The sequence below is a fragment of the Pongo pygmaeus genome, chromosome 10 (assembly GCF_028885625.2).
Source record: "Pongo pygmaeus isolate AG05252 chromosome 10, NHGRI_mPonPyg2-v2.0_pri, whole genome shotgun sequence".
Taxonomy (NCBI): Eukaryota; Metazoa; Chordata; class Mammalia; order Primates; family Hominidae; genus Pongo; species Pongo pygmaeus.
Window position 1 is genome coordinate 50846794 of NC_072383.2, and position 27557 is coordinate 50874350.

Here is a 27557-nt window from a genome sequence, read left to right on the forward strand (position 1 = left end):
ACTAAGTTCTATTTGAAGACAAAGTTCAATATGGCAACAGGACTGATGGGACACGAAGGAGTCGTTCCCGTGATTTGGTGACAGTTCTTCAAAACGACAGTGTCTCAAGGAAAGGTGGACCTAGGAACTCCTGAACTTTTGGGTTGCCTTAAGTGAGAAATCAGCATGGCTCAGGTAAAAAGCTCTAGAGTCCTCCTCCAAGATCACTGGGAAGCCTGTTTGCAGTTTCACTCTTGAATGCTGCCTTAGTCAACATATTGACCAACCCCAGTGATCCAAGCTCTGTATTAAGCACCAGGGGGAGATCTAGAGGAAGGAAAGGAGACAGGCCACAGCCCCTGCCTTCAGGGAGCTTCCAGTCAAATGAAGGAGGTAGGCTATACTGCATCACAGGCACTGATGGGACATTTGCAAAGCAACGTGTACTCAGTTTACATTTGGTACATTAAGTGCTGAGGGGTGTAAGGGAGTGAATAGTATGGTGAATGCTTCATTTGTTTTTTTTTCAACAGGAATTTATTGAGTTCCTGTTGCATGCAAGGCATTGTGCTGGGAATACAAAGATGAATACGATTGTCCTTGTCCCCAGTGAGCTTCCAGGCTAGTTGGGGTCGGGAGAGGGATGGAAAGCCATTTATTTTTATATTCACAATGCCTTGTATAGTGGCTGGCTAGTAGTAGAGACTCTGAATCTGTTGATTGAGGAATGTGCAATAATAGGAGTATGTACATAGGAGAGAACAGTACTTCTGCTTGGATAGAAAAAGAAGATGAAGGTTGAAAGATGCATAGGATTTTGCTAAACAAGCAGAGAAGGGTGTTTGGACAACAGGAACGGCATGGGCAGGAGCTTAGAGTCATGGGAAAATGTGATGAGGTTCCGAGTACTGCAGGTTGTTTGGTAGTTACAGAGTAAGGGATTTAAATGGGGATAGTTATGGAGGTAGCATTGACAGTGATAGGTGAGGAAGTTGTTCCCTGCAGTAAGCAGAGTGTAATCCAAAGGCCTTTTATGCCTTGCTAAGTTAAGCAGCAGAGTAGCATCAGATCAGTGTATGTAGAAGGTCATTATTGTGGAGGTAGAGGATGGACTGGAGAGACAGAATGAGCAGATAGGCTGTTGTAGTCATCTGAGTAGAATAGCTATGTGCACACATCTCCTGAGCTTCTCCCAGCTTGCTTCTAGGGAACCTCCCCTACCAGTCTCACCAGGATGGCAGTCTGATTGTAGTATAATTGGCTTTCCTCCAGCTGCTTCTGAATGCACAGCTTCCTCCTTTCCATATAGAATAGGAGCCCGTCAGTTTCTTCTTCCTTTGTCTTTTGCAACCCACTTCTCAGCATTGTATTCAGTCTTCTGAGAAGGCTGCCTTCCACTAAGGACTCAACTTTGTGCTGAACAGTTAAGCGTTTTACGTCTTAGTTTACTTTTCATCAACCCTGTAAGGATAAGCATTATGACAGGCATTTTTCATGTAAGGAAACTAAGGCTTGCAAAGTTGGAATAACTTGCCCAAGATTATACAGTGCAAACAGCTGAGCTAAGATTTTAACTTTGGATCTTTCACTCCAAAGTCCCAGAAGGTGGAGGGAGGGGTCCCAGAATATACTGATCATCTAGAAGGAATTTCTTCATAAATGTGTGAGTTTGCTGACCAATGATTTCTTAAAAATTTTTTTTCAGTAAGAAAAGTATTTTCTTTAATGCTGGCTAACCGAAGTCAGTTTGAAGAATGTAGCAGTTTTCTGGAAATTTACTTAAATATATCTTACTTAAGTAATTGTTTAAATTATATATGGAGCAAGGAATGTGAAAAAATGTGATCATACATGCACACATATAAATGGCCTAAGAGGTCAAGAGAAATACTGAACTCCAAAAATCGTATCAGTTGCAATTGGTAAATATTTAGGGAGTTTAAAATCTAAAGGGAGAAATAGCCTGTAGTCCCAGGACTTTAGGAGACCGAGGCTGGAGGATTGTATAAGCTCAGGAGTTCCACACCAGCCTAGGCAACATGGTGAAACCCTGTCTCTATAAATACAAAAAAAAAAAAATAGCCGGGTGTGGTGGCATTCTCCTGAAGTCCCAGTTACTCAGGCGGTAGAGGTAGAAGGATCGCTTAAGCCAGGGAGGTCAAGACTGCAGTGAGCCGAGATCGTGCCACTGCACTCCAGCCTGGGCGACAGAGTGACACACTGTCTCAACCAACAAGCAAAAAATGAAACCGATAGAAAATACAGTTGGCACCAGCAAGATCTGCCAATCAAAAGTGGGCTCTGAAGCTAAGGGCTTTGTGTGTGTGTGTGTGTGTGTGTGTGTGTGTGAGAGAGAGAGAGACGGAGGGAGTCTCGCTCTGTCGCCCAGGCTGGAGTGCAGTGGTGCGATTTCGGCTCACTGCAGCCTCCGCCTCCCTGGTTCAAGCGATTCTTCTGCCTCAGCCTCCCGAGTAGCTGGGACTGCAGGTGCGTGCCACCACACCTGGCTAATTCTTGCATTTTTAGTAGAGACAGGGTTTCACCTATTGTCCAGGCTTGTCTCGAACTCCTGACTTCGTGATCCGCCCCCCTCATTCTCCCAAAGTGCTGAGATTATAGGTGTGAGCCACTGAACTCGGCCCAGCTGATGAGGGCTGTTGAGAGAGGAAGGAGGAAGGTCCTGAAGGAATCTCCCCATGTCAGTGGGTTAGCGAGATGGAACCTCATATCCACTCACAGTTAAGGCCTAGAAATACCTTCAAAGAAATATGTAGCCACACACTGCCTAGTGCTGATGACAAAGGTGTTGGTAATACTTGATTATTTACTTGATCTATATTTAAATGCTGAAGGATGACAAAATAAGTCGTTCCTGGTGAGATGAGTTAGGGAGGACTCTTGAAGGAAGCAAGGCTTTGGCAGTGAGGAGGGATATTCCCTGGAGATAAGCGGTTTGTAGCAGGGTGTAAAAGGTAGTTCTATAGAGGATGCCCTGCCCTTCCAGGTGACCTGACACCTCATCTCCTTTCAACTTAGGCAAGTCTCCTGGCTTGTGAAGGCCTAGCAGGTGTGAGTTTGGTTCCCACTGCAGCCAGCAAGAAGATGATGCTGAGCCAGATTGCCAGCAAGCAGGCCGAGAATGGCGAGCGGGCAGGTAGCCCTGATGTGCTGAGGTGCTCGAGTCAGGTACAGCGCTTGAGTCCATTGTGGCACCTGGGGATCGGGTGACCCAAGCTCTCTGCCAGGAGATACCAAGCTCTGATTCCTTGATGCTTCCGCATAGGGAAGTGGGGCAAGGGGATCCAGCTGGGGAATGTATGAACGTTGGTATTTCAGAAAGCTAAGGAAGGTCTTTTGTGTACCTTCAACTCTTTAAGACCAGGTGCTTGGAGAGGAAATAGTTGTATACTTCCTCTAAGCTTTTGGGGCAGGTGGTTTACTCTTATTTATGAATTTTGTCTGAGAGCTGCATTGGGTCTCATCTCATGTTCCGAGATGGGCTGTGAGTTTAGATTTGATTTGTCTTCAAAGGGTCACCGAAAAGACAGTGATAAGTCCCGGAGCCGCAAAGATGATGACAGCTTGTCTGAGGCCTCTCATTCAAAAAAGACTGTTAAAAAGGCAGGTAATGGGGTGATCCCCCAAACTCATACAGTTTGGTAATGGGGTAATATTCCTCCTCCTTCCCTCTACCGTGTAACCTGGAGCTTTCCCTAGATGCTTTGATCTCTGATAGCCAGTGAGTGAGTCCCCCAGATTTCATCCAGAGACTACCTTGGTAGTTGATCTCCTGCCTTGCTGGAACAGTAATGGTACAGGTTGGGGAGCATGAGATCCCAGATCCCGAGGCATGGGGGCAGGCAGGCTCTAGCTCAGGTCATACTCAGACTGCTGGGTTTGACAGGATAGACAGCTTACCCACTCCACCTCCTTCCCCAAAGGGTCTCTTACCTCCATGGAGTACAGGAGATGGCAGCACCTTTAGACAGCATCAGAGAGGTTCCTTTCTCCAATAGCTGGAAGTGGACCCAGAGTAGAACAGTGTCTCCAGGAAGAGGGCAGTGGTGGCCTCATGACATACGTGATTATTGCCCCCAGGTGGTGGTAGTGGAACAAAATGGTTCTTTTCAAGTAAAGATTCCCAAAAATTTTGTTTGTGAACACTGCTTTGGAGCCTTTCGGAGCAGTTACCACCTAAAGAGGCACATCCTTATTCACACTGGTAAGTCTCTTGCTTATATTCAAAAGGGGGAGAATCGTCTATCACTTGTATTCCATGTCTGTTTGTGGCTCTAGTTGGGTTTATTTTAATGGGTAAGTATTAGAAATGAAGGAAGAAGATAAGTTAATGAAGCAGAGAGATTGCGTGGCTTCGTATCTGGTGTCACTGAGACCAGCACCTTTGGGGACCTCTCCCCATTTATGATCACTTAGGTGTCTACGCATTACTAAGAGTTAAAGTTTCTGAGAAAACTGGAATGAGGTCCCTACCGTACATACCTCCCCACATTCACTTCTCTGTCCACCTGGGCCAGGTGAGAAGCCATTTGAGTGTGATATATGTGATATGCGTTTCATCCAGAAGTACCACCTGGAACGCCACAAGCGTGTGCACAGTGGTGAAAAGCCTTACCAGTGTGAACGGTGTCATCAGGTAAGGCTCATCCCTGCTACAATCCCCCACACACACTTTTCCTTCCCCAAGAATCAGGGCCACCCTCCACTCCTGCCTGACAAAAGAGCCACCAGCGTTACTCACCATAATAGTTAACACATCGGGGTGAAGTGCATCTGTCTGGCCTTATGCAGCTGATCATGGGGAGGAGCAATTAGAACATTGTAATAATAATAATAATAGCATTTCATGATCACTTACTCTATGCCAGGCACTGTGAGAGCATACTTTACATAGATGATTTTATTTAATCATCATATTGACTCCCTAAGGTAGCTGTATTGGCCTTATTTCACATATGGGAAAATTGAGATTCAGAGAAGTTAAGTTTCCCAAGGACACAGCAGATCATGAACAGAGCTGGGATTCAGTCCAACTTCAGAGCTAGTGCACTTTGGAGGAAGAGATACCATCTTTGCCCTGGGGGTCAGTATCTGATCTGATGAGAATGTAAGAGTTGGGGCCAAAACAAGACAAGAACAAGAGATGAGAAATGATAATAGCTAACACTTCCTGGATGCATTGCTAGGTCCCAAGCTTTGCTCCGCACTCTTACACTGAATCGTCAGACACTAGAATAAAAGTTCATGAGGGCAGAGACTTCGTTCCTCTGGTTCTCTACTCTGTATCTGCCTTGAGATAGATACTCAATAAATCTTTGATGAATAAAGCAGCTGTGCTGTGAGTAGGTACTTTTAGCCTCGCTTTACAGTTTTGCAGATGAGTGTGCAGATTCTGGGCTGTTAGGTAACTTGCCCAAGGTCACACAGCTGCTGAGTGATAGAGCCAAGATTCAGCCCCAGGCGCTCTGGCCCAAGAGCTTGCATTCTCCACCACCGTGTGCTCCTGCTGTCTGTGCACGTGCTGAGGGGATGGAGAATGTGGTATCTGCCTCCTGTGAGAGGAATGAGTTAGCCAACAGGTAGCTGCGTTTCTCCACTCAGGCACTTAACCTTCCCTTTCTTCTCAGTGTTTTTCTCGGACAGATCGATTACTCAGACACAAACGGATGTGCCAAGGGTGCCAGTCCAAGACTTCCGACGGGCAGTTTTCTCTATAGGCGCAAGGGGCCCCGGGTGGTGGGAGTGATCAGAAGAACCTGCCGAAGAGCACAGCCCCTCTGGTCTGATGGTCCCACCACCACCCCATGTGAACCTGTCCCACTCCTGGAGGAGTGGACCCAGGAGACCAGAAGAGTGCATCAGGGGACAGTGACCCCAGAACCTCAGCTCTGTAAATAATCTGAGACTATGAGTATCTCGGGGAAGTTCTTACAGCATTCCTGGGTAGGGGAGCTAGTCCCTGGACCCTTGGCTGAGGTCGTAGATGGGGACTCAAGGTACAGGACCAAGACTGAAGTGTGGCTCCCACAACCTTGGACTCCAGCTGGCAGCTGAAATGGAAAAGATTGGGGAAGGGGATTTGTTTGTTCTGTTCTTGTTTTTGTTTATCCAAAAGCAACTTCAGCAGGTAAACTGTGGATACAGGTAATCCAGAGGCATAAGAGTCCTGGTCCAAAGTAGGGACTATAGCTGGTCCAGCTCTCCCCAATTGGGTTTTTAGTTGGAGTAGCTCCTCAGTGTTTCACAATCCTGCACTTCACCTCCTTTTTGAGGAAGAATAAGATCAGGAATGGCAGCTGAGCCTACTTTGGCTTCCTTATACACTGTAGGGACAAAAGGAAAAACGGGGTGGAGAGCAGACAAGGGCTGGATCCAAAAAGTGGATAGCACCTCTTCCTTCCTCAAGGGAAAAGGAAGAGTTGTGCCTGTGGGTGTTGTCATGGCCCATGTCACATTGGCACCTGATGGCATCAGCTCAAGTGCCTTTAGGAGGAAACTTGGGTGAGAGTGGCCCCTGAAGCCCTTTTCTTCTTTTTTTTGGGGAGTCGGTCTTGGAGATGGTTTGTGGCTACCTCGCTGCCATTGACTCCTAAAGTGAGACAGATGTGTTGAGCAAGGAGTCATGGAAGTCAAAGTGGGTTCTCTCTCCTTGTGCCCTCTTAGGAACAACCCAAGACTGGTCCCAAGTTGGCTAACAGCTGCTCAAGAAACAAAGGAATCTGGGGTCTTCTGACATGCCTGTTGAGCAGTAGGAGCTGTTTTCCCTCCCCAAGTCCTATCACTGTATTCAGGTAGAGGAGGTAGGGAGGGGTCTGTCCTTTGGTCCCAAAAAGCAAGATCTCGGCTTACTTCCTGATGGCCATCCCTACCCAACAGAGTGTGGGGGATGGGGGTGGGGGTGCTGCAGAGAAAAGACTAAAGAAGAAACCTAATGTAGGTTCCATTCTTAACCATATTCTTTGCTCCTCTTTGCTCCAATACCACCACCTTGTCCACTCCCAAAAAAGTAATCAGGGGTGTGTGTGTGTGTGTGTGTGTGAGATATGAGTGCATGTATTTGTATGCTTGCAGGAGATGGCATATTATTGAGCCAAACCCTTCTCTGGCCCTCACCTTCGGGGAGGATGAGTGGAAAATAGCCTCCTCTTGCGCAAACATGAAGGGTGCTTGAAGTCTCAGCAGGAGCTGAAGAACACAATTTAGGGAACAGAAGGGCTTTTGTTTTGGAGAGTTTTTTTTTTTTTTTAGATGAATTCAACAGCCTGGCAGTTAGGGTGTTTCTAACCCAAGCCAGGACTTGTGAACATGAATTTTCTAAGGTGAAATAAACCTTTTCTTTCTGCTAAAGAAAGAAGCCTTATGGGAAGTTTTGGGGTTTGGTTGACCCCCAACTGTAACCTGACCTGACCTGTGGTGGGTAAGGGAACTGTCATAGTAATCATGGGGACTGGGTGAACCTGAGTGCCAAGCTGTCAGTAGGGTCTGAGATGGGAAACTCCTGGAAGTATGATTTCATTTCCCAGAAAATGTAAAGAATGGATACCAGCAATGATTCCTGGCTGTTACCTATTCTGGAGGGGTGGGGTTGGGGAGGGGGTTGTCCATACCTCTGTGGTATGAGTATTTCAGCGAAAAAGAAAGCAGGCATGGCACCCATTCGATTTTCCCTGACAGCATCTGAGATCCTTTTGGGGAGACGCTGAGGAGTGTTTGCTGCCATGTACTCTTATAGCTTTATGCTGACACTCCCATTTGATGTGATCCAGAACTTAGACCTCAGTCCTTGGATCAGCCCTGTGGTCCCTGCAAACAGGGGCATCTTTCTGCATGTGAGCCAGCCCCCTTCCTGTTCAAGGGTTCTGCTGGAGCTGGGGTTTTCCTGTCCTTCACTTCTGGGATGATTCACCCCACATCTTCCAGCACCCTGTAAACCATTTTAAAATATTTAGAAAACTATCCTCCCAAAAATGCTTTTGAAAATGAGAGGCCTCTCTCCCTGCCACTTACAGCTAATCTGTTTGGGATAGGGATGTATGTGGAGAGATTCACGTAAGTCTCACATGAGTGACCTGTGCCCCTATGTGTACTAATGTGTGTACTGGGTCAGAAGGTGTTCCCACAGACCTTGGTTTCCTGCCTGGGTGGGTGGGAGGGAGGGAACTTCAGAGAGTATGTGCGAACAGCCATAGCAGAGCCACCCCTGCCAAGGACCCAGTGAGGGAAACTCAGGAGCAGGTGGTTGGTTCAGTTCCTGCGCCGATGTCTGGGGCAATAGATGTGTGAGAAGAGAGGAGCAAAGCAGTGAAAGGAGTGATTTGGCATCCAGAGGGCCCGGGAGCCCCATGGATACCCCAGGGAAGCCACTGACTCACACCGCTGCAGAGGCTCCTGGGCCCAATGCCCCACCCCTGCTGGCCAGCATGGAGCCTAGCACTGGAAGATACCTCAGGTGTTTTTGGAGTGGGGGAAACGGAAATAGGGCACGTTCTCAGAGACCAGGACAGAGAGTCGGGGAACCTGGGAAAGAGTAGTGCCAGTTCCGGGTAGGCTGCTGCACCAGGCCCTACCAGCTCAGGCTATAAACAGTCTGCTTTGCCCCAAGTCTTTTCCGTCCACCCCCAACAGCCTCGTCATCACTTAGCTACTGATCGCGCCCATGGCTTGACATTGGAGGGTTACATTAGTGGAGTCCGCCACAGCTTCGAACCCTCTCCCCAGATGCCCTTTGCCTCTGCTGTGGCCCTGGGGTTTTATCAACTATCCCCTTCCTATCCTCCTCTCCACCTTCTTTTTTTTTTTTTTTTTTTTTTTTAATAATATACTTATTTTGCTATGGGGGAGGGGAATATCAAATGGACAAGATCACTTTTAAATGGTAGTTTTTATAAGATGTTATAAACTTGTATCTTTTTACCATTAAAGTGCAGTGTATGTTCCTTCGTGATATATTTAGGATATTTAAATAAAAGGAAAATGGGGCTTTTCTACATACTATCTCCTCTTTGGGGAAGCTTTTTCATACTGGTTTTAGTTGTTTTCCTTTTTTCTCCCTACATAATCACCCCACAACTTCCAGCACCCTATAAGCCATTTTGAAACCCCTTCTCCACAGAGGAACAAGCAAGTAGGAGCAAAAACAGAGCATCAGTTCTGAGCAAGAGGAAAAAGTACACGCAGCAGGATGGAAGGAGGCTAGACACCAACAGATGCAGTGTCTCTGACCTGGGACCCCCCTGCATCCGCAGCACTTGAGAATTCACAGGCCCTTTCCAGACCTGGCTTCCTGGGTCCCAGGGTGCACCCCGGGAGTTTCCTGCACATTCGCGCTTGGGCACCTCTCCCTGCCCTCAGGTGGCAAGAGGAGGATGGACAAGAGCTTTTCCGAGGCCCAGGCTATAAACAGCCTGCTTTGGCCTTGATGAGGTAAAGCAAAGTGACAGCTGTGGTCTGAGGTAAGACTTTATTGTATACTTGGGTGGGGTAGCCCAGGTGGATGCAAGGTTGCCGGCATGGGAAGGTCTTACAGACCCACCCTTCCTCTCACCCTCCAGTTCCCACTGTCCTCCAAGGAGAAGAGCCTTGGGCGAGTGTCCCTCCCTCCTTCAGAGAGTGGGACTGTCTGCCTCTTGAAAGCGAGGATTGATGGTGGTCGTGATGGCACTTTTGTAGAGAGGATTACTGTCCTGGAGAAAGATGTTGCAGATTATAAGCAAAAATCCCAGGATTCCTCGTCCCCTTTCTAGACCTAAGAGGCCAGCCTTGAGCCGAATCCTAGGAGCTGATGGAAGTTAGCAGAGGGGTTGGTTACATGTGCCGAGGGCTGGGGAAGCCCAGTGGGAGGAATCAGGGCTGGGCTTGTGGTGGGGAAACAGCTAAAAGGGGGCCTAACCAGGAAGTCTCCTCACCTGCTTCCAGTTGAGTTGTTGCTGCTCCTTCTCAAAGCGACTGTATTCCCGGCGGTCATAGATTTCCACCGAGAGCCGGTAAGCCAGGACCAGCCCCAGCCCCACTGCCACGATGCCCCCTACGCAACCCAGCACAATGGCCTGGGTGTGGTCTGCTCCCTCTGTGAACAAGAAACCAGACACACTTGTGGGGGCTGGAGCATAGGGACAGATCAACAGTTGCTCACAGTGTGTCCAGCCTGTCCAACCCTGTCTGTCACTGAAAGCAAAGGGAACCCAGGGAGGTCCAAGGTTATCCTCACTGCCCAGGGCCTTAGCCTCGTCCACTTGCTCAATTGCCTCTGCCTTTGTCCTGGATTCACAGTTCTGCTTCAGCCCCCAGCCTGTTTCCCATTATCTTCACTCTGCATCCCCAGAGTTGAGACCCTGCCCATCAAACTTCCAGGGTTTGTGGCATCCCTGCCCACTTACTTTCTTGGGGTCTCACTCTGAGCACAACCCTGCCTCTGGCATCATCCTCCACCAAGAAGAAGAACAGCTGGTTGTCCAGGGTCCTCTCTTTGCACCAGCCATCATCCAAGATAGGGGCCAAGGCCAGGGTCACATTGGTATGGGCACAAGCTGTACTGCAGTTGGTGGCCAGTGGGCCAGTCCCGAAGGCCCCACACTCTGCACAGTCCCTGTGTAGTAGATGCCAATGGGTTACCAGCTGGGCAGTTGTCACCCAATGCCCCTTGCCCAACTACAAGCAGAAAGGAGAGTAGGCAGATGGGAGTAGCTCAACAAGTCCCACTGTGCCCCTGCTCCCAGGATGCAAGACCTGAGGCCTCACCGGTGTCTCTCACATGGTGTCTTGCAGCCTGGGCATTGGTCGCATAGAGCACCATAGTAACCGTCCGAGCACTGGCAGCGGTTGCATTTGCAGCGTCCATGCCCACTGCAGAGCTCTCCCTCGGGACTGATGCAACTGTCCATGTCCCCACTGCATTCGCATGCTCTGCCCGTGCGGTTGGCATGACAGTGACATACTCCACATTGGCAGCGACCAAAGCCTGGGGTAGAGCCATGCAGAGGGTGACAACCATACTCCACACACACAGTTGGCCATCACGTGGCACCACAAGCCCACGCATCCAGTCTTTTTGAAGTATGCCAAACACACCCTCTAACCCATACACCAGAATCTTTTGATATTTGCCTTCCATGCCAGGAGATTCCCAGAGCCTAAGTGCCTTGGGAAGGCCTCTCAGACCCCGCCCTTCTCCCCAAGGCTCCAGGTACCTCCACAGAGGATGCCCTCATGTCGCTCACAGCTGGCATCGTCACACTCGCACAGATGCCCAGAACTCTGTCCACTGCAGCTGCAGCGTCCACATTGACAGTGACCCTTTCCACTGCACAGGGGCCCTGTGCCATTGGGAGCCCGGCACCCAGATTCCAGGTCTGGGGAGGACAGCTCAGCCACAGAGCACTCACAGAGCCGACCTAGGCGGCCAGGGGCACAGCTGGAAGGGGAAGGCAAAGGAGAGAAGTAGGTCAGAGGGTTTGATCACCCCTGACTTGTCTCTCCCAGGAACCTCTAAACCCAAGTTCTCAAAAGAGTTGGAGAGAGACAAACAGCTGAAAGGATGTTAAGTATAGTGAAACACTGAGGGGTGAGAGAGTGGAGGGAGCCCCAGTCAAGGGGAGGACCTGGACATATATGGGAAGCTTCAAGGGATGAAATTGAGTGGGGAGTCTAGGGATGTCAAGGAGACTCCTGTGGGGGGGGTGGAAAGCAGCGGAGGAATACAGGCCAGGGTTGGTTGGTTGTTGGGAGCCAGCCGGGTGAAGGGAAGAGGAGGCCCTCACCTGCATACCCCACATTGTAGGTGTCCCTGGCCATCACTGCAGTGGGGAGCCTGGGACTGGGTGTCACTGCAATTACAGTCACACAGTGTGTGCAACTCCACAATCAGCTCCTCTGAGAAGCCAAGGGCCCGGAGCCTCAGGAGATGGGGCTCTGGGAGGCAGTGGGTGGCTTGGAGAGAAACCCAGAAAGTCACCTGAGAACAGGCAGGAATCAGGCCACGGTTATACACGCACACACATACACCCCAACCTCACCAATCATCCAGAACTTCACCCCTTAGTAAATGAAGGGATGGGGTCATGGTAACACCCAACTCCTAGAAACATGCCTGAGGAAGCCACTCAGACTGCTCCAGGAAGGATGGATGGAGGACTACCTCAGGCTCTCATGTCACTCCCTGTTCCTGCCCCCCATCTTTTCCCGCCTGCTTAATTTCCCACTCCCACTTCCCCCTGCCCGCCTTCTGCCTGTGCTTGCTGGCTCTCACCGTCTGGTTGATTCGGACGTGGTTGCACTGTCCTCGATCCTCAGCCTTACCCTCCCTCTTCTCAGGACCCTCACACTGGGATTCATAAGAAATGTGGACCCCAGGAGGGAGTGAAGAGTGTTCAAGGGTCACGGTGGAAGACAGGCTCTATGGGAAGAGAGCGAGTGGATAACCACGTGAAGGCAGGAAAGGACTCCACCCCCACCGTATGTCCTCTCCAGGTGTTCCCAATTCTGCCAGCACCCTGCCCTCTGCCACCTGGGGCTCTTTCCATTCTGCCCAGTCGAGGCATTTCTGGAGGGAGGACCTGTGAGAACCTTGCATAGAACATACAGGATCCAGAGGCCTCTAATATAGCATTTCAGTGCAGCTGCCAGCAAGGGCCACTGAGGGTCACAGGCTGGCCAGGTGCTGTAAATGTGCAGAGACCATGTTTGTGAAGCCCCACATCAGCACACATAACCTGGGTGCATGCCAGGTCTAAAGGGCAGATTTATTACAGAGTTTATCTTGGGAAATTTGATACTGTCTCAGATTTTCTTGCCATAGGTTTAGGAGATGCTCCCTGTTATCAAGAAGCCTACAGCCTAGTTGCAGAGGTAAGACCTAAACCACTAAGAATTTTTATGGTTCCTTCTACCTGTAAAATTCTATGATTCTTGTGAAGAATAGCTCTGAATTATTTATAAACTTAGTGAAAGCAGGCTCCAGCTCTCACATTGTTTATGTATAGACTGACTGGGGACAAATGCCAGCCCTTCTATTTGTTATCTTTGTGACCTTGGACAAGTCACTTAGCCTCTTTGTGTGGGTTCCCTCATCTGTAAAATAGGGATGCTAACAGTTATGAAGCAAGGCTTTTGGCAGGGTTAAATGAAGTAGCAAACAGTATGTACACTTAGGATGGTGGGCGCATGAAATAAAAGCTCAGTGATTGAAACTTTCCTTTCTTGCCCAGAGCAGAGCTCCATGCTGTCTGCGTGTGAGGTGTTCTAAGATTTATGAATGTAAGATTGAACAGTTAATGACAGCCACATGCAGACTATAGGTAGGAGCTGTGGAATGTTAGACCAAAAAGTGACCATTTTCTCTTAGTTCTGCCACCCCACCCAAGGGCCCCTTTCCACCTTTCCCTAGTGCCCACCCTCACCATCTCCCCTTCCCCTGGCCCCTCACATTATAAGCATCCATGATGAGCTGTACCACGTTGCTGGAGTCCTCACTCAGCTCCCCAACTGCAGACTTAGGAATCAGCTTACTGAGCTCCTGAGTTTAGGGGAGTTAAGGGAAATGGTGGGTCACAGCTCTAGGAAAATGGGCTCTCGGAGGTCTGGAAGGAGGGCATATGGGGGATGGAGAATGTATCTTTGGGGGAATTGAGAAAGGTTGGGATGGGGTTGGGGGATCTGACATGTAGACAGCTCTCACCTGGTAGACAGGCAGTGCGGCACTGGTGACAGCAAAGATGGGCTGGATGTTTGCTGCAGAGAGGGCCTGGGCTACCTGACCCACAGAAGGGTAGTCCTAGGGCAGGGAGCAGGGACAAGGTGAGCCCCACAGGTTTCCCCCACAACATGCAAGGTGCCCTCAGCCCAAGGAATCCAGGAACCAAGGTTCCACCAGCTGGAGGAGCCCTGGAGGCTTGCTATGGAATAGGAAGGAGGTAGGGAATGGGGTGACGAAGGTGTCCTGTCTCGGCAGCTGAAAGGAGGAACTGCTGGAGAAGATGGCAGGGTGTCTACAGGGTGGTTACTGGTGAGGACTGTAAGGCTAGGAGTGGGAGTCCTGGAAGGAAAGAGGTGTGGCTGAAATGGGGAGAGGCGGGGTGACAAAAGGGACTCACAAACTCTGTGCTGCGACTGTAGAGGCCATTGCTGTCCAAGTGGCAGTGCCCATCACTGGGCATGAAAATGCCGCCCAACTTCCCGTCCCCAGCTGTATGAAATGTGTCGTCTGAAGTGAACACCAGCAGCCGGGACACATTTCTCCAGCCAATCTGCTCCTGAGGTACAGTGGGGGTGGTAGGCTGTGCACCTGGGGATGGCCCTTGAGCCACCCCAGCCAGCTCTGTGAGCCAAGAATGTGGCCAGCCTCACTCTGAGTCAGCTTGTCCATCCCCTTGCCTCCAGTACCTTGCTTCTCCCTGCTCTCCCCAGCCCCCTAAAGAAGGCTGCTGCTAGTGGAGGCTTACTTGTGAATTAGAAAAACATGCCGCCTTCTCAAGATATTTTACTCCAACCCACCAGGTAATTGTTAAGTATACAAACTACAGCAACTATGGTATGAATGGCACCCCCTAGAACTGTGCACTACACAACCATAAGGGGCAGTCCTGTTCCCAAACAGACCTCCAGGCTCAGATCCCCGCCCCACCTCCTCACCTGGCAGAGTGCAGCCTGCAGAATGGCATCGAAGCCACCTTCAGGGGAGTCCAGATTGCCGGACACACTCTGGCGCCCCACCTCCCGCTCGAAGGCTTGCGCGTCCCCCGTTAGGGACAGCACATGGTGAAAGCTGAAGGGTGACTGGCAGCGCTCCAGCCGGGTGGGGCAGGGGTGGCGCAGCTTGGAGGGTACTGTGCTCACAAAGGGCAGCACCGTTTTGTCCACAAAGGAACCAAAACCTGGGAGAGGAGAGGAATGAAGGTTGTGCCAGAAGTCGCAGGGCAGCAACAGAGGACCCATGAGAGCGCTCTATGGGAAGTGGGGTGGGGAGGACGGTGATGGGAGAGAGTGCACCTAGGGGGCAGGGACCTGGTAACTGGCAAGCAAAGCAATGAGACCACTGGCTCAGGGAAGTGGCAGGTAGAAGACATTAAGAGGAGGAAACAACTTCCTGGGCAAATGGGAACTTCAGGGCAAACGGGAACTTCCAGAAGGCGGAAGAAGGCCCGGGTATGTGATATGGTAGCAGCATGAGGCAAATGAAGGAAATTTGAATAGAGAGTTGGCACAGAATGTGGAGCCAGGGACAGTGGCATCTCCAGGGAGACTTGCATCAGGGCAGGTTCCAGGTTGGTAGGCTCAGGGCAGCTGTCCAGGCCCAGAGAGTGCCCAAGCACAGTCTCTCCAGACGCTGGGTCTCAGATGTGTAAAACGGACAGTCTCTTGAGTCCTCTCCAGCTCTGACCTAGAAGATGGGTGTCTAGGGAGATATGCAGGAACGAACCTGTGGCCTGGCTAGGCCTGTCAACAACTGGGAGGGCAAGTTGGGGCCCTTGTGAGTCCAGGATGTTGGCAGAGGCTAGGGCAGTGGTTGAATAGGCAAGGGCTAACAGGGCGGGAGGCAGCGCTCGGCTCACCAATGCGCACAGAATGGGTGACTTCCTGCAGCCGGACCAGCAGAGCGTGCCCGAGCTGGCGCACGCGTTCCAGGTCGTCCTTCATGGAGTAGCTCAGGTCCATAAGGTAGTACAGGTCCACCGGGTATCCCTCAGCACGAAGGAAGCGGACCTGGAGCTGCTGGGGCTCCCCTGGGGGGTGGGTGGCGGGCGGGTCAGCAGAGCTCATTGGAACGCCAGCCTAGACCTCTGGCCTGGCCCCGCCGCCCGTAACTCACCAGGCCGCAGCGTGACCCGGACCCGCTGCGGCGCCAGCTGGGTGGCACCCTCTCCGCGGGCGCCCTGGCTGAGCGGCTGGTCCTGCAGTACCTCCTGCTGGCCGCGGGGCTCCTCCAGCTCCTCCAGCGGGCAGCCTCGAGCCAGCAGCTCCTCTCGTCGGGCGCAGCGCCGCGCCTCCGCCTCCCCCAACGCGGTGAAGTTCTGCTCAGCAAGAAAAGGCGCGTCGGGACCCTGTCCTGCATAGGCTCTGGGCCCCGCTCCCAAAAACACCCTGCAAACCCGGCCACCTCTAATGCCCCCACCTCCAGTCCACTCCTTGAGTCCCTGATTCCCTCCCCTCCTCCTCGCCACAGCTACCCTTGAACTCCGGTCTTTTTTGTTGTTTTGTTTTTGAAACAGAGTTTCACTCTGACACCCAGGCTGGAGTGCAGCGCTGCTATCTCCGCTCACTGCAACCTCCACCTCCCGGGTTCAAGTGATTCTCGTACCTCAGCCTCCCAGTAGCTGGGACTACAGGCGTGCGCCACCACGCCCAGGTTTTTTGTATTTTTAATAGAGACGGGGTTTCCCCGTATTGGCCAGGCTGGTCTCAAACTCTTGACCTCAAGTGATCCGCCCACCTCAGCCTCCCAAAGTGCTGGGATTACAGACGTGAACCACCACGCCTTTTTTTTTTTTTTTTTTCCTACTATAAAGACAGGGTCTTGCTTTTTTGCCCAGGCTTGTTTCGAACTCCTGGCCCCAAGAAATCCTCCTGCCCCAGCCTCCCAAAGTGCTGGGATTACAGGCATGAACCACCACCGGTGGAACTCTGGTCCTTTCTTCCTTGTCAGAGCCCCACTTCCTATAGCAGTCCCCCACCCCTCCCCTATCTCAACTCCCCCTTGCCACAGCCACCTACCCCTCTCCTCCCCAATAGAGCCACAGACTTCCTGTTGAGATCTTAGAGACTTCACTACCACAAAAAAACAGGGGCCTTGCCTCCTAGGCCAACCTCCCCAGCAAGCTCACACCAAAATGGGAAGGTGGTCAGACTAAGACCCACAGCTCCTTGGAAGGGAAAGGATAAGAACAGAAGAAGAGGCGTCCTCCCCACCAATATGTCTGGTACCCCCTGGGACTGGCTGGGAAGCCACAGGGGAAGGAAATGGTTAGAGCAGCTTCTCAGCTGGCACTGGGTGTCAGGGGACTGGAGAAGCCAGACACAGATCTGACCATCTCAAGAGCTCCAGCTCCCCAGCTCCAGCCTGGCACCTCTGCCTCTCTGCCTTGTGCAGACTCAGTATCTACCCTTCTTGTCCAGTCAGATTCACTGTGTGCCTTTCTCCTGGGTCCCAGTGTGCCTTTCTCCTGGGGCCTCTAAGCATCTGTAGCCCTGCTTCCATGTGAATTTGCCCCCATCTCTTATCTGGGTTCCCACACTGATTTAACCCTCCATCTTACCCTGAGAGAGGCAGACCTGCCCCCATCCCAGCTTGGGCACCCCTCCTGCTCTGCTGCTCCATGAGCTCTGTCTCTTTAAAGCATAAACAACAGCTTTATTTGAAGAGCCAGGGAGACACCTGCTCCCTAGCATCCTTCTTGGCCACTTAGGTAGCTCAAGCCTTTCCAGTCCCCCTCAAGCCCATATACTTCCACCCCTCCCCTTTCTACCTGTCCAATCATAGGCTACTACACACCCAGGAACAGAATGCCTCCACCCAAAACACAGACTTAGAAATCTAACCACACACTTGCTGCTATGGACTGAACTCTGCACCCCTACCCCACCCCACCCCCACCGCATCCTATGTTGAAGCCCTAACCCTCCATGTGATGGTATTTGGAGATGGAGCCTTTGGGAGGTACCTAGGCTTAGATGAGGGCCTGAGGGTGGAACCCTCATGATGGAATTAGTGCGCTTACAAGGAGAGGCAGTTCCCACCCCCATCCCCCAACCCCCTCCCCATTATGTGAGGACACAGCGAGAAGGTAGCCAGTCTGCCAAGCCAGGAAGAGGGCCCTAACTGAGGAACCAAATCAGCCAGCACTTTGATCTTGGACTTCCCAGCCTCCAACATTAGGAGAAATGAATTCCTGTTGCTTAAACCACCCAGCCTATGGTATTTTGTTATGGCAGCCCGCACTGGGTAGTACCTTTCTCACATGTTTACATACACATCAGCTCCCTCTACCTATACACAAGCGCGAATTCCCACAAGCACATACTTTCTCCCAATTCATGGTCACAAATTCCATATATACACGAGCAAATGGATACAGACATAATCCTAAGTGCACAGGAAACTTGCATGCGTGTGTATGCACACACGTATATCCACACACAGGAGTCCTATGTGCACAAACTCAGTCACACATGAGACTGTGGAGTGTTCCTAGAAAATCATACATGTGCCCATACAATCACACACATATATCCAGGCTGCACATACATATACACATACAAATACACATACACATACACATACACATACACATGGTTCAAAGGCCGTAGGCCCATCTTTACCAGTTGCTTGCACCATGCGCAGCTGGGGTGTGAGAGGATGCACTTCTGGCAGGAGGAGGCTGGCTGGCAGGACCCCAGCAGGGACAGGTGAGGATTCCGCCGTTCTGTGGCATCCCCTGTGGATGGGATCTTGGCATCCAATTCACTCTCACCTCTGCTCAGGACCAGCAGCAAAACAAGGACCACTGGCAAAGTCACCATGCCCTGTAATAGGATATGAAGGGAGATATAAAGGACCCTCAAGCTCTCAGTCCTCTAAACTTAGCTTGTGGTTATCACTCTCAAAACTCTGCCCCAACACTTTATCTCCCCTCATAGTTTCACTTCCCCTGTGGATTCAGCAGTTTCTTCAAAATGATGGGAAGGAGCAGGTATCAGGCAAAGGTAGGGGCCTCCGGATGTGGTGGCTCATGCCTGTTATCTCAGCACTTTAGGAGGCCAAGGTGGGTGGATCACCTGAGCTCAGGAATTCGAAACCAGCCTGGTCAACACGGCAACACCCCATCTCTACTAAAAATACAAAAATTAGTCAGGCATGGTGGCGTGCACCTGTAATCCCAGTTACTCAGGAAGCTGAGGCAAGAGAATTGCTTGAACCAGAGAGGCGGAGGTTGCAGTGAGCCGAGATCACACCACTGCACACCAGCCTGGGTGACAGAGCAAGAATCTGTCTTAAAAAAAATAAATAAATAGGGGCCTCAGAGAAGATCTGTCCTTCCTGTATGCAGACTTCATGTGGCCAGGGTGGGCAAAATGGCCTACTAAAGGATTTGGGGACTGGGCCTGGAAGCACTAAAGTCTGCACCCAGTTCTATTTACCGAGATCCCAAGCTGTAGTGGTAGAAGAGCCAAACAGGAAACAGACCGGATTCTGGTGCTGCTGCAGTCACTCACTGGCTGTGGAGCAAGTCAGACTTTCTCTCTGGGCTTTAGTTTCCACATCTGCAAAGTGGAGGAGTTGAATAAATAATCTGACATACTTGGCAGCTTTTACAGTCTTGGATTCTAAATAAGAGCAGAGGGTCAGTGAGTGGGAATTAAAGCAAAGAAAGCTGGAGCAGATGAGGGAGTGTGTGAAAGAGTCAAGAAAGAATAGTTCTGCTTGGTTGACATGGTAGCAAGAGGAATGAAGATTAGACCACAAGAACTCTCTGCTGGTCTGGGATAAGGGGAGAAAGAAGGCCAGTGTTGGCAAAAAAATTTTCTATTTTCTGTACTTTGCACAAAGATAATCTAGTTTGAAGAAAGAGCCTGGAGACAGGGTAATTCCTTGAGTGACCTTTAGGAAAGCCAAGCAAATTCCCGATTTTAAAAAAACATGTTAATTTTTAAAAACAAGCAGGTAATTCATTTACCACGCTTCATAAGTCAAAAAGTTAAATCCCATTGGCCCTTTTTTTTTTGCAGAAATGGAAAAGCTGATCCTAAAATTTGTATGGAATTGCTCGGAACCCCAGATAGCCAAAATAATCTTGTAAAAAAGGTACTGCAAAACTACAGTGATCAAGACAGTGTTGGCTGGTCACAGTGGCTCATGCGTGTAATCCCAGTGCTGGTGGGAAGACAGCTTGAACCCAGTAGTTTGAGGCTGCAGTGAGCTATGATCGTGTCACTGTACTTTGCCCTGGGCAACAGAGTGAAACCCTGTCTCTTAAAAAGAAAAAAAGAAGACAGTGTGGTACTGGCATAAGGATACACATATATTATACATCAGTGGAATAGAATTGAAAGAGTCCAGAAATAAACTATGCTTCTGTGGCCAATTGATTTCCAACAAGGGTGCCAAACCATTCAATGAGAAAAACTGTCTTCAAAAAATGGGGCTGGGGCCGGGCACAGTGGCTCATGCCTGTAATCCCAGCACTTTGGGAGGCCCAGGCAGGTGGATCACTTGAGGTCAGGAGTTCGAGACCAGCCTGGACAACATGGTGAAACCCCGTCTCTACTAAAAATACAAAAACTAGCTGGGTGTGGTGGTGGGCGCCTATAATCCCAGCTACTCAGGAGGCTGAGGCAGGAGAATCACATGATCCCAGGAGGCAGAGTCTGCAGTGAGCTGCAATTGCGCCACTGCACTGCAGCCTGGACAACAGAGTGAAACTCTGTCTTTTTTGTTTTGTTTTGTTTTTTTGAGATGGAGTCTTGCTTAGGCTGGAGTGCAGTGGCGCCATCTCAGCTCACTGCAACCTCTGCCTCCCAGGTTCAAGCAATTCTCTGACCTCAGGCGCCCAAGTATCTGGGACTACAGGCATGCGCCACCACACCTGACTAGTTTTTGTATTTTTAGTAGAGAGGGTTTTACCACATTAGCCGGGCTGGTCTCAAACTCCTGACCTCAAGTGATCCACCCGCCTCAGGCTCCCAAAGTGCTGGGATTACAGGCATGAGCTGGGATTACATGCCGAGCTGAAACTCCATCTTACAAAAAAGGCCAGATACCGTGGCTCTTGCCTGTAATCCCAACACTTTGGGAGGCCGAGACGGGCAGATCACAAGGTCAGGAGTTCAAGACCAGCCTGGCTAACATAGTGAAACCCCGTCTCTACTAAAAATACAAAAATTAGCTGGGTGTAGTGGCACACGCCACCACTTTTTCTCAAAAAAAAAGGTGCTTTCAACATGCAAAAGAATGAAGTTGGACCCCCCCACCTCACACCATATACAAAGGTTAACTGAAAAGGGATCAAAGGCCTAAATATAACTACTAAAACTATAAATTCTTAGAAGAAAGTATATGGGTAAATCTTCATAATCTTGGACTTGGTAATGGATTCTTAGCTATAATACCAAAAGCACAGACAACAAAAGGAAAAACAGATACATTGGACTTCATCAAAAATTTAAACTTTTGTGCATCAAAGACAACGTCAAGAGAGTGAAGAAAACCCACAGAATGGGAGAAAATATTTGCAGATTATATATCGGATGAGTATCCTTAATATATAACGAACTCTTACAATTCAACAACGAAAAGACAACCCAACTTTCAAAATGAGCAAAAGACTTAAAAAGATATTTCTTCAAAGAAGATAGACAAATAGCCACCCAGCATATGAAAAGATGCTCAACACTATTAATCATTAGGAAAATGCAAATGAAACCCACAATGATCTGGGTGTGGTGGCTCACACCTGTAATCCCAGCACTTTGGGAGGCTGAGGTGGGTGGATCACTTGAGGTCAGGAGTTCAAGACCAGCCTGGGCAACATGGTGAAACCCCATCTTTACTAAAAATACAAAACTTAACTGGGCATGGTGGTACATGCCTGTAGCTCCAGCTACTTGGGAAACTGAGGCACAAGAATCGCTTGAACCCGGGAGGCAGAGGCTTCAGTGAGCCAAGATTGGGCCACTGCACTCCAGCCTAGGCGACAGAATGAGACCCTGTCTCAAAAAAAAAAAAAAAAAAAGAAAGAAAGAAAAGAGAAGAAAAAGAAAAAAACAAACCACAATGAGATACCACTTCACTTCTACTAGAATGACTATCATCAAAAAATGAAAAACAATGAGTGTTGATGAGAACATGGAGAAATTGGGATCCTTATACATTACCATGTAAGGAATGTAAAATGGTACAATCTCTGTGGAAAACAATTTGGTTCCTCAATAAATTGAGTATAGGATTATCCTATAACCTGGCAATTTCACTCTTAGGTATATACCCAGAAGAATTGAAAACAGGTGTTCAAACAAAAACTGGTACAGAAATGTTCACAGCAGCACTACTCACAATAGCTAAAAGGTGGAAAGAACCCAAATGTCCATCAACTGATGAATGGATAAAGAAAAGGTGGTATATCCATACAGCAGAAAGTTATTTGGCCATAAAAAGCAATGAAATGGGGCTGGGCACGGTGGCTCACGCCTGTAATCCCAGCACTTTGGGAGGCCGAGGCAGGGGGATCACTTGAGATCAGGAGTTCGAAACCAGCCGTACCAACATGGTGAAACCCCATCTCTCCTAAAAATACAAAAATTAGCCAGGCATGGTGGTGGTCTCCTGTAACCCTAGCTACTTGGAAGGCTGAGGCAGGAGAATCGCTTGAACCCGGGAGGCGGAGGTTGCAGTGAGCCAAGATCGTGCCATTTCATTCCAGCCTGGGCAACAAGAGCAAAACTCGGTTTCAAAAAAAAAGAAAAAAAAAAAGAAGTACTGATACATACATGCTACAACATGGATGAACCTTGAAAACATGCTCAGTGAACAAAACCATTCATGAAAGATCACATATTGTATGATTCCGCATATGGAACATATCCAAACTAGAAAAATCCACAGAGACAGAAGGTAGATTAGTGGTTACCAGAGCTTGGGGGAAGGGGAAATGGGGAATGACTGCTTAATGGGCAGTTTCATTTTAGGGTGATGAATAAATTCTGGAATTAGTGAATGTACTTAATGCTACTGAATTGTACACTTAAAAGTGGTAAAAATGATAAATGTTTGTGTATCTTACCATTTTAAAAATCAAAAAGTTAAATGAGATGGTGAGAAATCTCCTACCCCATATGCCATACCCAGTTTCCACACCTACCCTAAATAAATATCATTTACTACTATCTTTGTTTCTTTTTTCTTTATCTTTTTTTTTTTTTTTTTTTTTGGCAGAGTCTCACTCTGTCAACCAGGCTGGAATGCAGTGGTGTGATTTACAACCTCGGCCTCCTGGGTTCAAGTGAGTCGTGTGCCTCAGCCTCCTGAGTAGCTGGGATTACAGGTGTGAGCCACCACACCCAGCTAATTTTTGTGTTTTTAGTAGAGACAGAGTTTCGCCATGTTGGCCAGGCTGGTCTCCAACCCCTGACCTCAAGTGATCCGCCCACCTCGGCCTCTCAAAGTGCCAGGATTACAGGCGTGAGCCACCTCACCCAGCCTATCTTTGTTTCTTATAATCTTTCTAGAGATTGTTTTATGCATATATGAATTAACATGCATATGCTTTTTAAATGGTAGACTCAAATGGCATAATTCTTTAAATGGTAGAAAACACAATTTTTCACTTTTTTTTCCTTTAACTACTTTTCTTGAAGATCTTTCTACGTGAGAAAATTAAGAATGTCCTTGTTCAATTTTACAGCCATAAAGCTTTCCGTTGCATGGATACCTCATATCACAGTTAATCAGACCCTTAAGGATGTGCATTTAAATTGTTTCTTCTTTTTTTTTTCTTTCGAGACAGGATCTCATTCTGTTGCCCAGGCTCACTGCAGCCTTCACCCCCTGGGCTCAAGCAGTTCTCCCCACCTCAGCCTCTGGCGTAGCTGGGACCACAGGTGTACATCGTCAAGCACAGCTATTTTTTTATTTTTTTGTAGAGACAGGGTGTTGCTATGTTGCCCAAGCTGGTCTCAAACTCCTAGGCTCAAGTGATCCTCCTGCCTCGGTTTCCCAAAGTGCTGGGATTACAGGCATAAGCCACTATGCCTGGCCTTAAATTGTTTTTAGTTCACTATGACAAATAATGCTGAAATGAAAAGTAATGTATTTATTTGTTTATTTATTTATTTATTCATTCATTCATTCATTCATTCATTCATTTGAGAGATAGGGTCTTGCTCTGTCACCTAGGCTGTAGTGTACTGGTGCAATCATGGCTCACTGCTGCCTTGACCTTGCCGGCTCAGTTGATCCTTCCACCTCAGCCTCCCGAGTAGCTGGTACTACAGGCGCATGCTACCGTGCCTGGCTAATTATTTTTGTATTATTTTGCAGAGATGGGGTTTCCCCATGTTGCCCAAGCTGGTCTAGAACTCCTGAGCTCAAGCGACCCACCTGCCTCAGCCTCCCAAATTGCCATGATTGCAGGCGTGAGCCATCACCCCCAGCCAAATGTCATGTATTTATCATTTCACACGTGTGCAACTGAATCTGTAGGATAAATCTCTAGCAGAGGACATGCAGGATAACTAGATAGGTATCATTTGTAATACTGGTGTGTATTTCATCTACATTCTCATGCTAAGAAAAATATATATATATTGGTGGGTATTGCCAACATAAACTCCTCAGGGCTTGTACTGGTCCACATTCCCATCAGCAGTGTAGGAGAAAGGCCAACTAACTCCTTGTCATAAACCATTTGCATCTTCTTCAGCCTGGGCCCAGAGTCAGGTCCAGATACTCTGCACAGAGTGTGGGAAAGGAGTGGGGTGCTGAGTCCTTGAATGTCCTGGTCCTGCTCCCCACCACCTGTGACCTCAGGCACCATATATAACGGAGCCTCCACCCCTCGGGGAGAGGCCGGCCCCAGCTCAGCCTCAGTGTAACCTCAGCCCTGCTCGCTCTGCGTGCCTGTGGTCAGGGAGGCTGGAGATGCTGCAACCCAAAGCCGGGTTTTGACTCATCTCTCACAAGTGGAGCCCCGGCTGCCACATAGGTTTTTCAGAGTCCTCAGGCCCACTCATCTCCCCTTAAAGGGGGCCCTGGGACTCCCTGGACAGCCCTTTCCTACCTTTCTTTCCAATTATCCTCTCTTCTCCCCTCCTTGGGAATACATGTTCTGCCACCTGGTTCTCTGTCTGCTTCTCTGTCTCTCTCTGGCTCCTTTCATTTCAAAACTTCTGTTGCATCTCTCTGCTACTTTTCTCTGCTCCACTTCTTCATAGGGCTGTTTTACTTCCTTTTCCCCTCTGTTCCTAACTATAGAATGGCTGAATCTTCTACTCCATCCCACTCTTTTTACAAATGGAAACCTAAATTCCATGAGGCCAGGGTCACCCAGTGAACTAGGGGCAGGGCAGGACGGGGCAGGGCCAGGCCTTTGCTGTGCTTTCTCCTTTCCTCTCTCCAACCCAGGCACCATCTCCATCAAAAGTTGTGTTCTCTCCCCGCTAGCCCTGATGGGCTCTGCCTAATCCCATTTCTCTTTCCTTAGGGGTATTTTGCAGTCTTCCCTTCTCTCCCTGGGACCAAGTGGTTATTTCCATTTTTCTGGACTCCATTCTGACTCCAGTACACACCCTGTGGCCCCCCTCAGCAGCTGAGAAACAGAGCCTCTTCCCAATCCATCCCTACCTCCCAAATCAAGCAGAACCCTCTGCTGCCCACTGGGAGTCACAAGGAGGGGACAGAACTGAGCTGCTGGGCCTCAGTGTCCCAGGAGAGTGGAGTCTGTGCCCAAGGTGCCGATTAGGAAGAAGTCTGAGCTGAAGGCAGAGCATTAGGGATGGCAGCTGGGGGTAATGTTGGAAGAACCCTCCCTCAGTATAATCGGTATACCTGCCCTTCTTCGGTATAATCCTTGGCACATGGCAGGCACTCAAATGACAGCACTCATATACATCCCCGCCTCCAGACCCACTCATGGGAAACTGATGCAAGAGAGATTGGGCTTTTGGAGAGGTAGGGGTGGGGGTACTGTGAAACTGGAGGAGGGAACCAGGTCAGGGGATCTTAGGAATGCAGAAAGGAGTTCAGAGCCTTTCTCAAGTCTGGACAGGACCCTTGGTATCCAGGTCAGAGCCCTCTTCCCAAGAGGTTGGGACCAGGTGGGCCTGGGCTTGTAAGGAGAGGAGGCATAAGGGCTGGTGCCCTGGTACTCACAGGTGCGTGCAGAGCAGCCCTTCCTCTGGCGGCAGCAGCAGCCTTTGTGTACTGATCTGGGAGACTGCAGAGGAGGAAGTGACACTCCCCAGGGTGGGGAAGATTTGGGGTTGGTGGGGGTGACTGATCTAGAAGGTGGAGCAGATAGGGGTGGGGCTGAGCCAAGGGAGTGGACAATACAGAGATCTGGAAGAAAGAAGCTCATTTATTGAACCCCTGTCATGTGTTGAACGTAACATATTACAATTAACCCTCACAACAATCTCATAAGATAGGGGTTAATATTCCCCCAAGCCCCAATTTTACAGATGCAGAGATTGAGGCTTGGAAGCAGGAAATAAAGAATTTTGCCCAAGGTCCCACAGCTAGTAAGTAGCTAGTCTAGGATTTAAAAAAAAAAAAGAAAAAAGATTTTTATTTTAAATTTGTATTATTTTATTTTTTTAATTTTAATTTAAGTTAATTTAATTTAATTTTTGAGATAGGGTCTTGCTCTGTTTCCCAGGCTGGAGTCCCATGGCACAATCTCAGCTCACTGCAAACTCCGCCTCCCAGGTTCAAGCGATTCTCCTGCCTCAGTCTCCCGAGTAGCTGAGATTACAGGGGTGCACCAACATGCCCGGCAACATTTTATATTCTTAGTAGAGACGGGGGTTTCACCATGTTGGCCAGGCTCGTCTCAAACTCCTGACCTCAATTGATCTGCCCACCTCGGCCTCTCAAAGTGCTGGGATTACAGGTGAGGGCCACCATGCCCAGCTTGTTTTTTTATTTTTGAGATAGGGTCTTGCTGTGTTGCCCAGGCTGGTCTGTAACTCCTGGACTCAAGCAATCCTCCCACTTTGGCCTCCTGAGTAGCTGGGATTACAGGCACACTCGGCTGGTCTGGGATTTAAATCCAGGTCTGCCTGCCTCCAAAATTCATGATCTCTCCATTTACTTATATAGGAAGGAACACGATAGGAGGGAATAGAGGCAGTAAGTACTGTAGAGAGGCCGGAAATTAGAGACTTGTTCATTTTGAAAACCCAGGATACATTGTATTAGTGTGCTTGACTACATAGGCTCTGGAGCCAAGTTGCTAGAGTTCAAATCCTGGCTCTACTACTTACTAGTAGTAAGGAGCTTAGCTGAATTACTTAACCCTACCTGCAGCTGTTTTCTCATCTGTCCAGCAAGACTCACAGGATTGTCGTGAGAATTAAGAGATAATTCATATCAATTGCCTACAAGACTACCTGGCACATACTAAGTAAGGGCTTGATAAGAGAATTAGTAGGGATGAGAAGTAACAGAGGTGAGAAGTGAAGAGGCTTTGAGAAATTCAAGGTCCAGACAACTGGAAACTTGGAAGAGAGAGGCATAGGGCCAGGCTCAGAGCATGTGATTGGGGCGCCAGGAGCCAACACAGTAGTGGATCCTGGGAAAGGGGTGGAGGAGGTGAACTGGGAGAAGCAGAGAGTGCAGGAACAACAGCTGAAGCCAAGGCAAGGATGAAGCCCGTAGGGAGAGCAGGAAAATATTAACGGGATTTGCTCCTGGCCCATACAGATCACTAAGAGCTTTGAGAGGGAACTAGACATGAGGTCTGTGTTCACAGGTCGATCTCCCCTACCAGAAGGAGCACTCCTTGTGGGCAGGGACTGGCTCTACGAGGCTTCCCTGCTGGAGCCACCGCACCTAGCCAAGTGCCCATCTTATAGTAGGT

At 49.3% G+C, this 27557-nt stretch overlaps 2 protein-coding genes across 4 annotated transcripts; one reads left to right on the forward strand and one right to left on the reverse strand.

Annotated features, from left to right (window-relative positions):
* Positions 1 to 39: 39 nt before the first annotated feature.
* On the forward strand, positions 40 to 8991 carry ZNF740 (zinc finger protein 740). 2 transcript variants are annotated; one of them, XM_054443215.2, is made up of 6 exons: positions 40 to 174; positions 3016 to 3165; positions 3511 to 3600; positions 4078 to 4201; positions 4515 to 4633; positions 5625 to 8991. In XM_054443215.2, exons 1-6 carry the CDS (start codon positions 166 to 168, stop codon positions 5712 to 5714), a joined length of 582 nt encoding a protein of 193 aa, XP_054299190.1. In that variant the 5' UTR covers positions 40 to 165; the 3' UTR covers positions 5715 to 8991. The 2 variants fall into 2 exon arrangements, with proteins under 2 accessions (XP_054299190.1, XP_063528822.1); XM_063672752.1 differs by lacking the exon at positions 40 to 174 and adding an exon at positions 181 to 372.
* A 452-nt stretch (positions 8992 to 9443) lies between these two features.
* Positions 9444 to 25955, reverse strand: ITGB7 (integrin subunit beta 7). 2 transcript variants are annotated; one of them, XM_054443201.2, is made up of 16 exons: positions 25850 to 25955; positions 19126 to 19248; positions 18307 to 18510; positions 15800 to 16001; positions 15543 to 15713; positions 14623 to 14864; positions 14085 to 14243; positions 13670 to 13765; positions 13418 to 13507; positions 12242 to 12388; positions 11754 to 11947; positions 11184 to 11407; positions 10735 to 10954; positions 10374 to 10582; positions 9903 to 10063; positions 9444 to 9680 (listed from the first exon to the last, which is right to left on the reverse strand). In XM_054443201.2, the coding sequence occupies exons 3-16, from the start codon at positions 18505 to 18507 to the stop codon at positions 9600 to 9602; spliced, it is 2397 nt and encodes a 798-aa protein (XP_054299176.1). In that variant the 5' UTR covers positions 18508 to 18510; positions 19126 to 19248; positions 25850 to 25955; the 3' UTR covers positions 9444 to 9599. The 2 variants fall into 2 exon arrangements, with proteins under 2 accessions (XP_054299176.1, XP_054299177.1); XM_054443202.2 differs by having other exon boundaries at positions 19172 to 19248; positions 25850 to 25936.
* Between the last annotated feature and the right edge of the window lie 1602 nt (positions 25956 to 27557).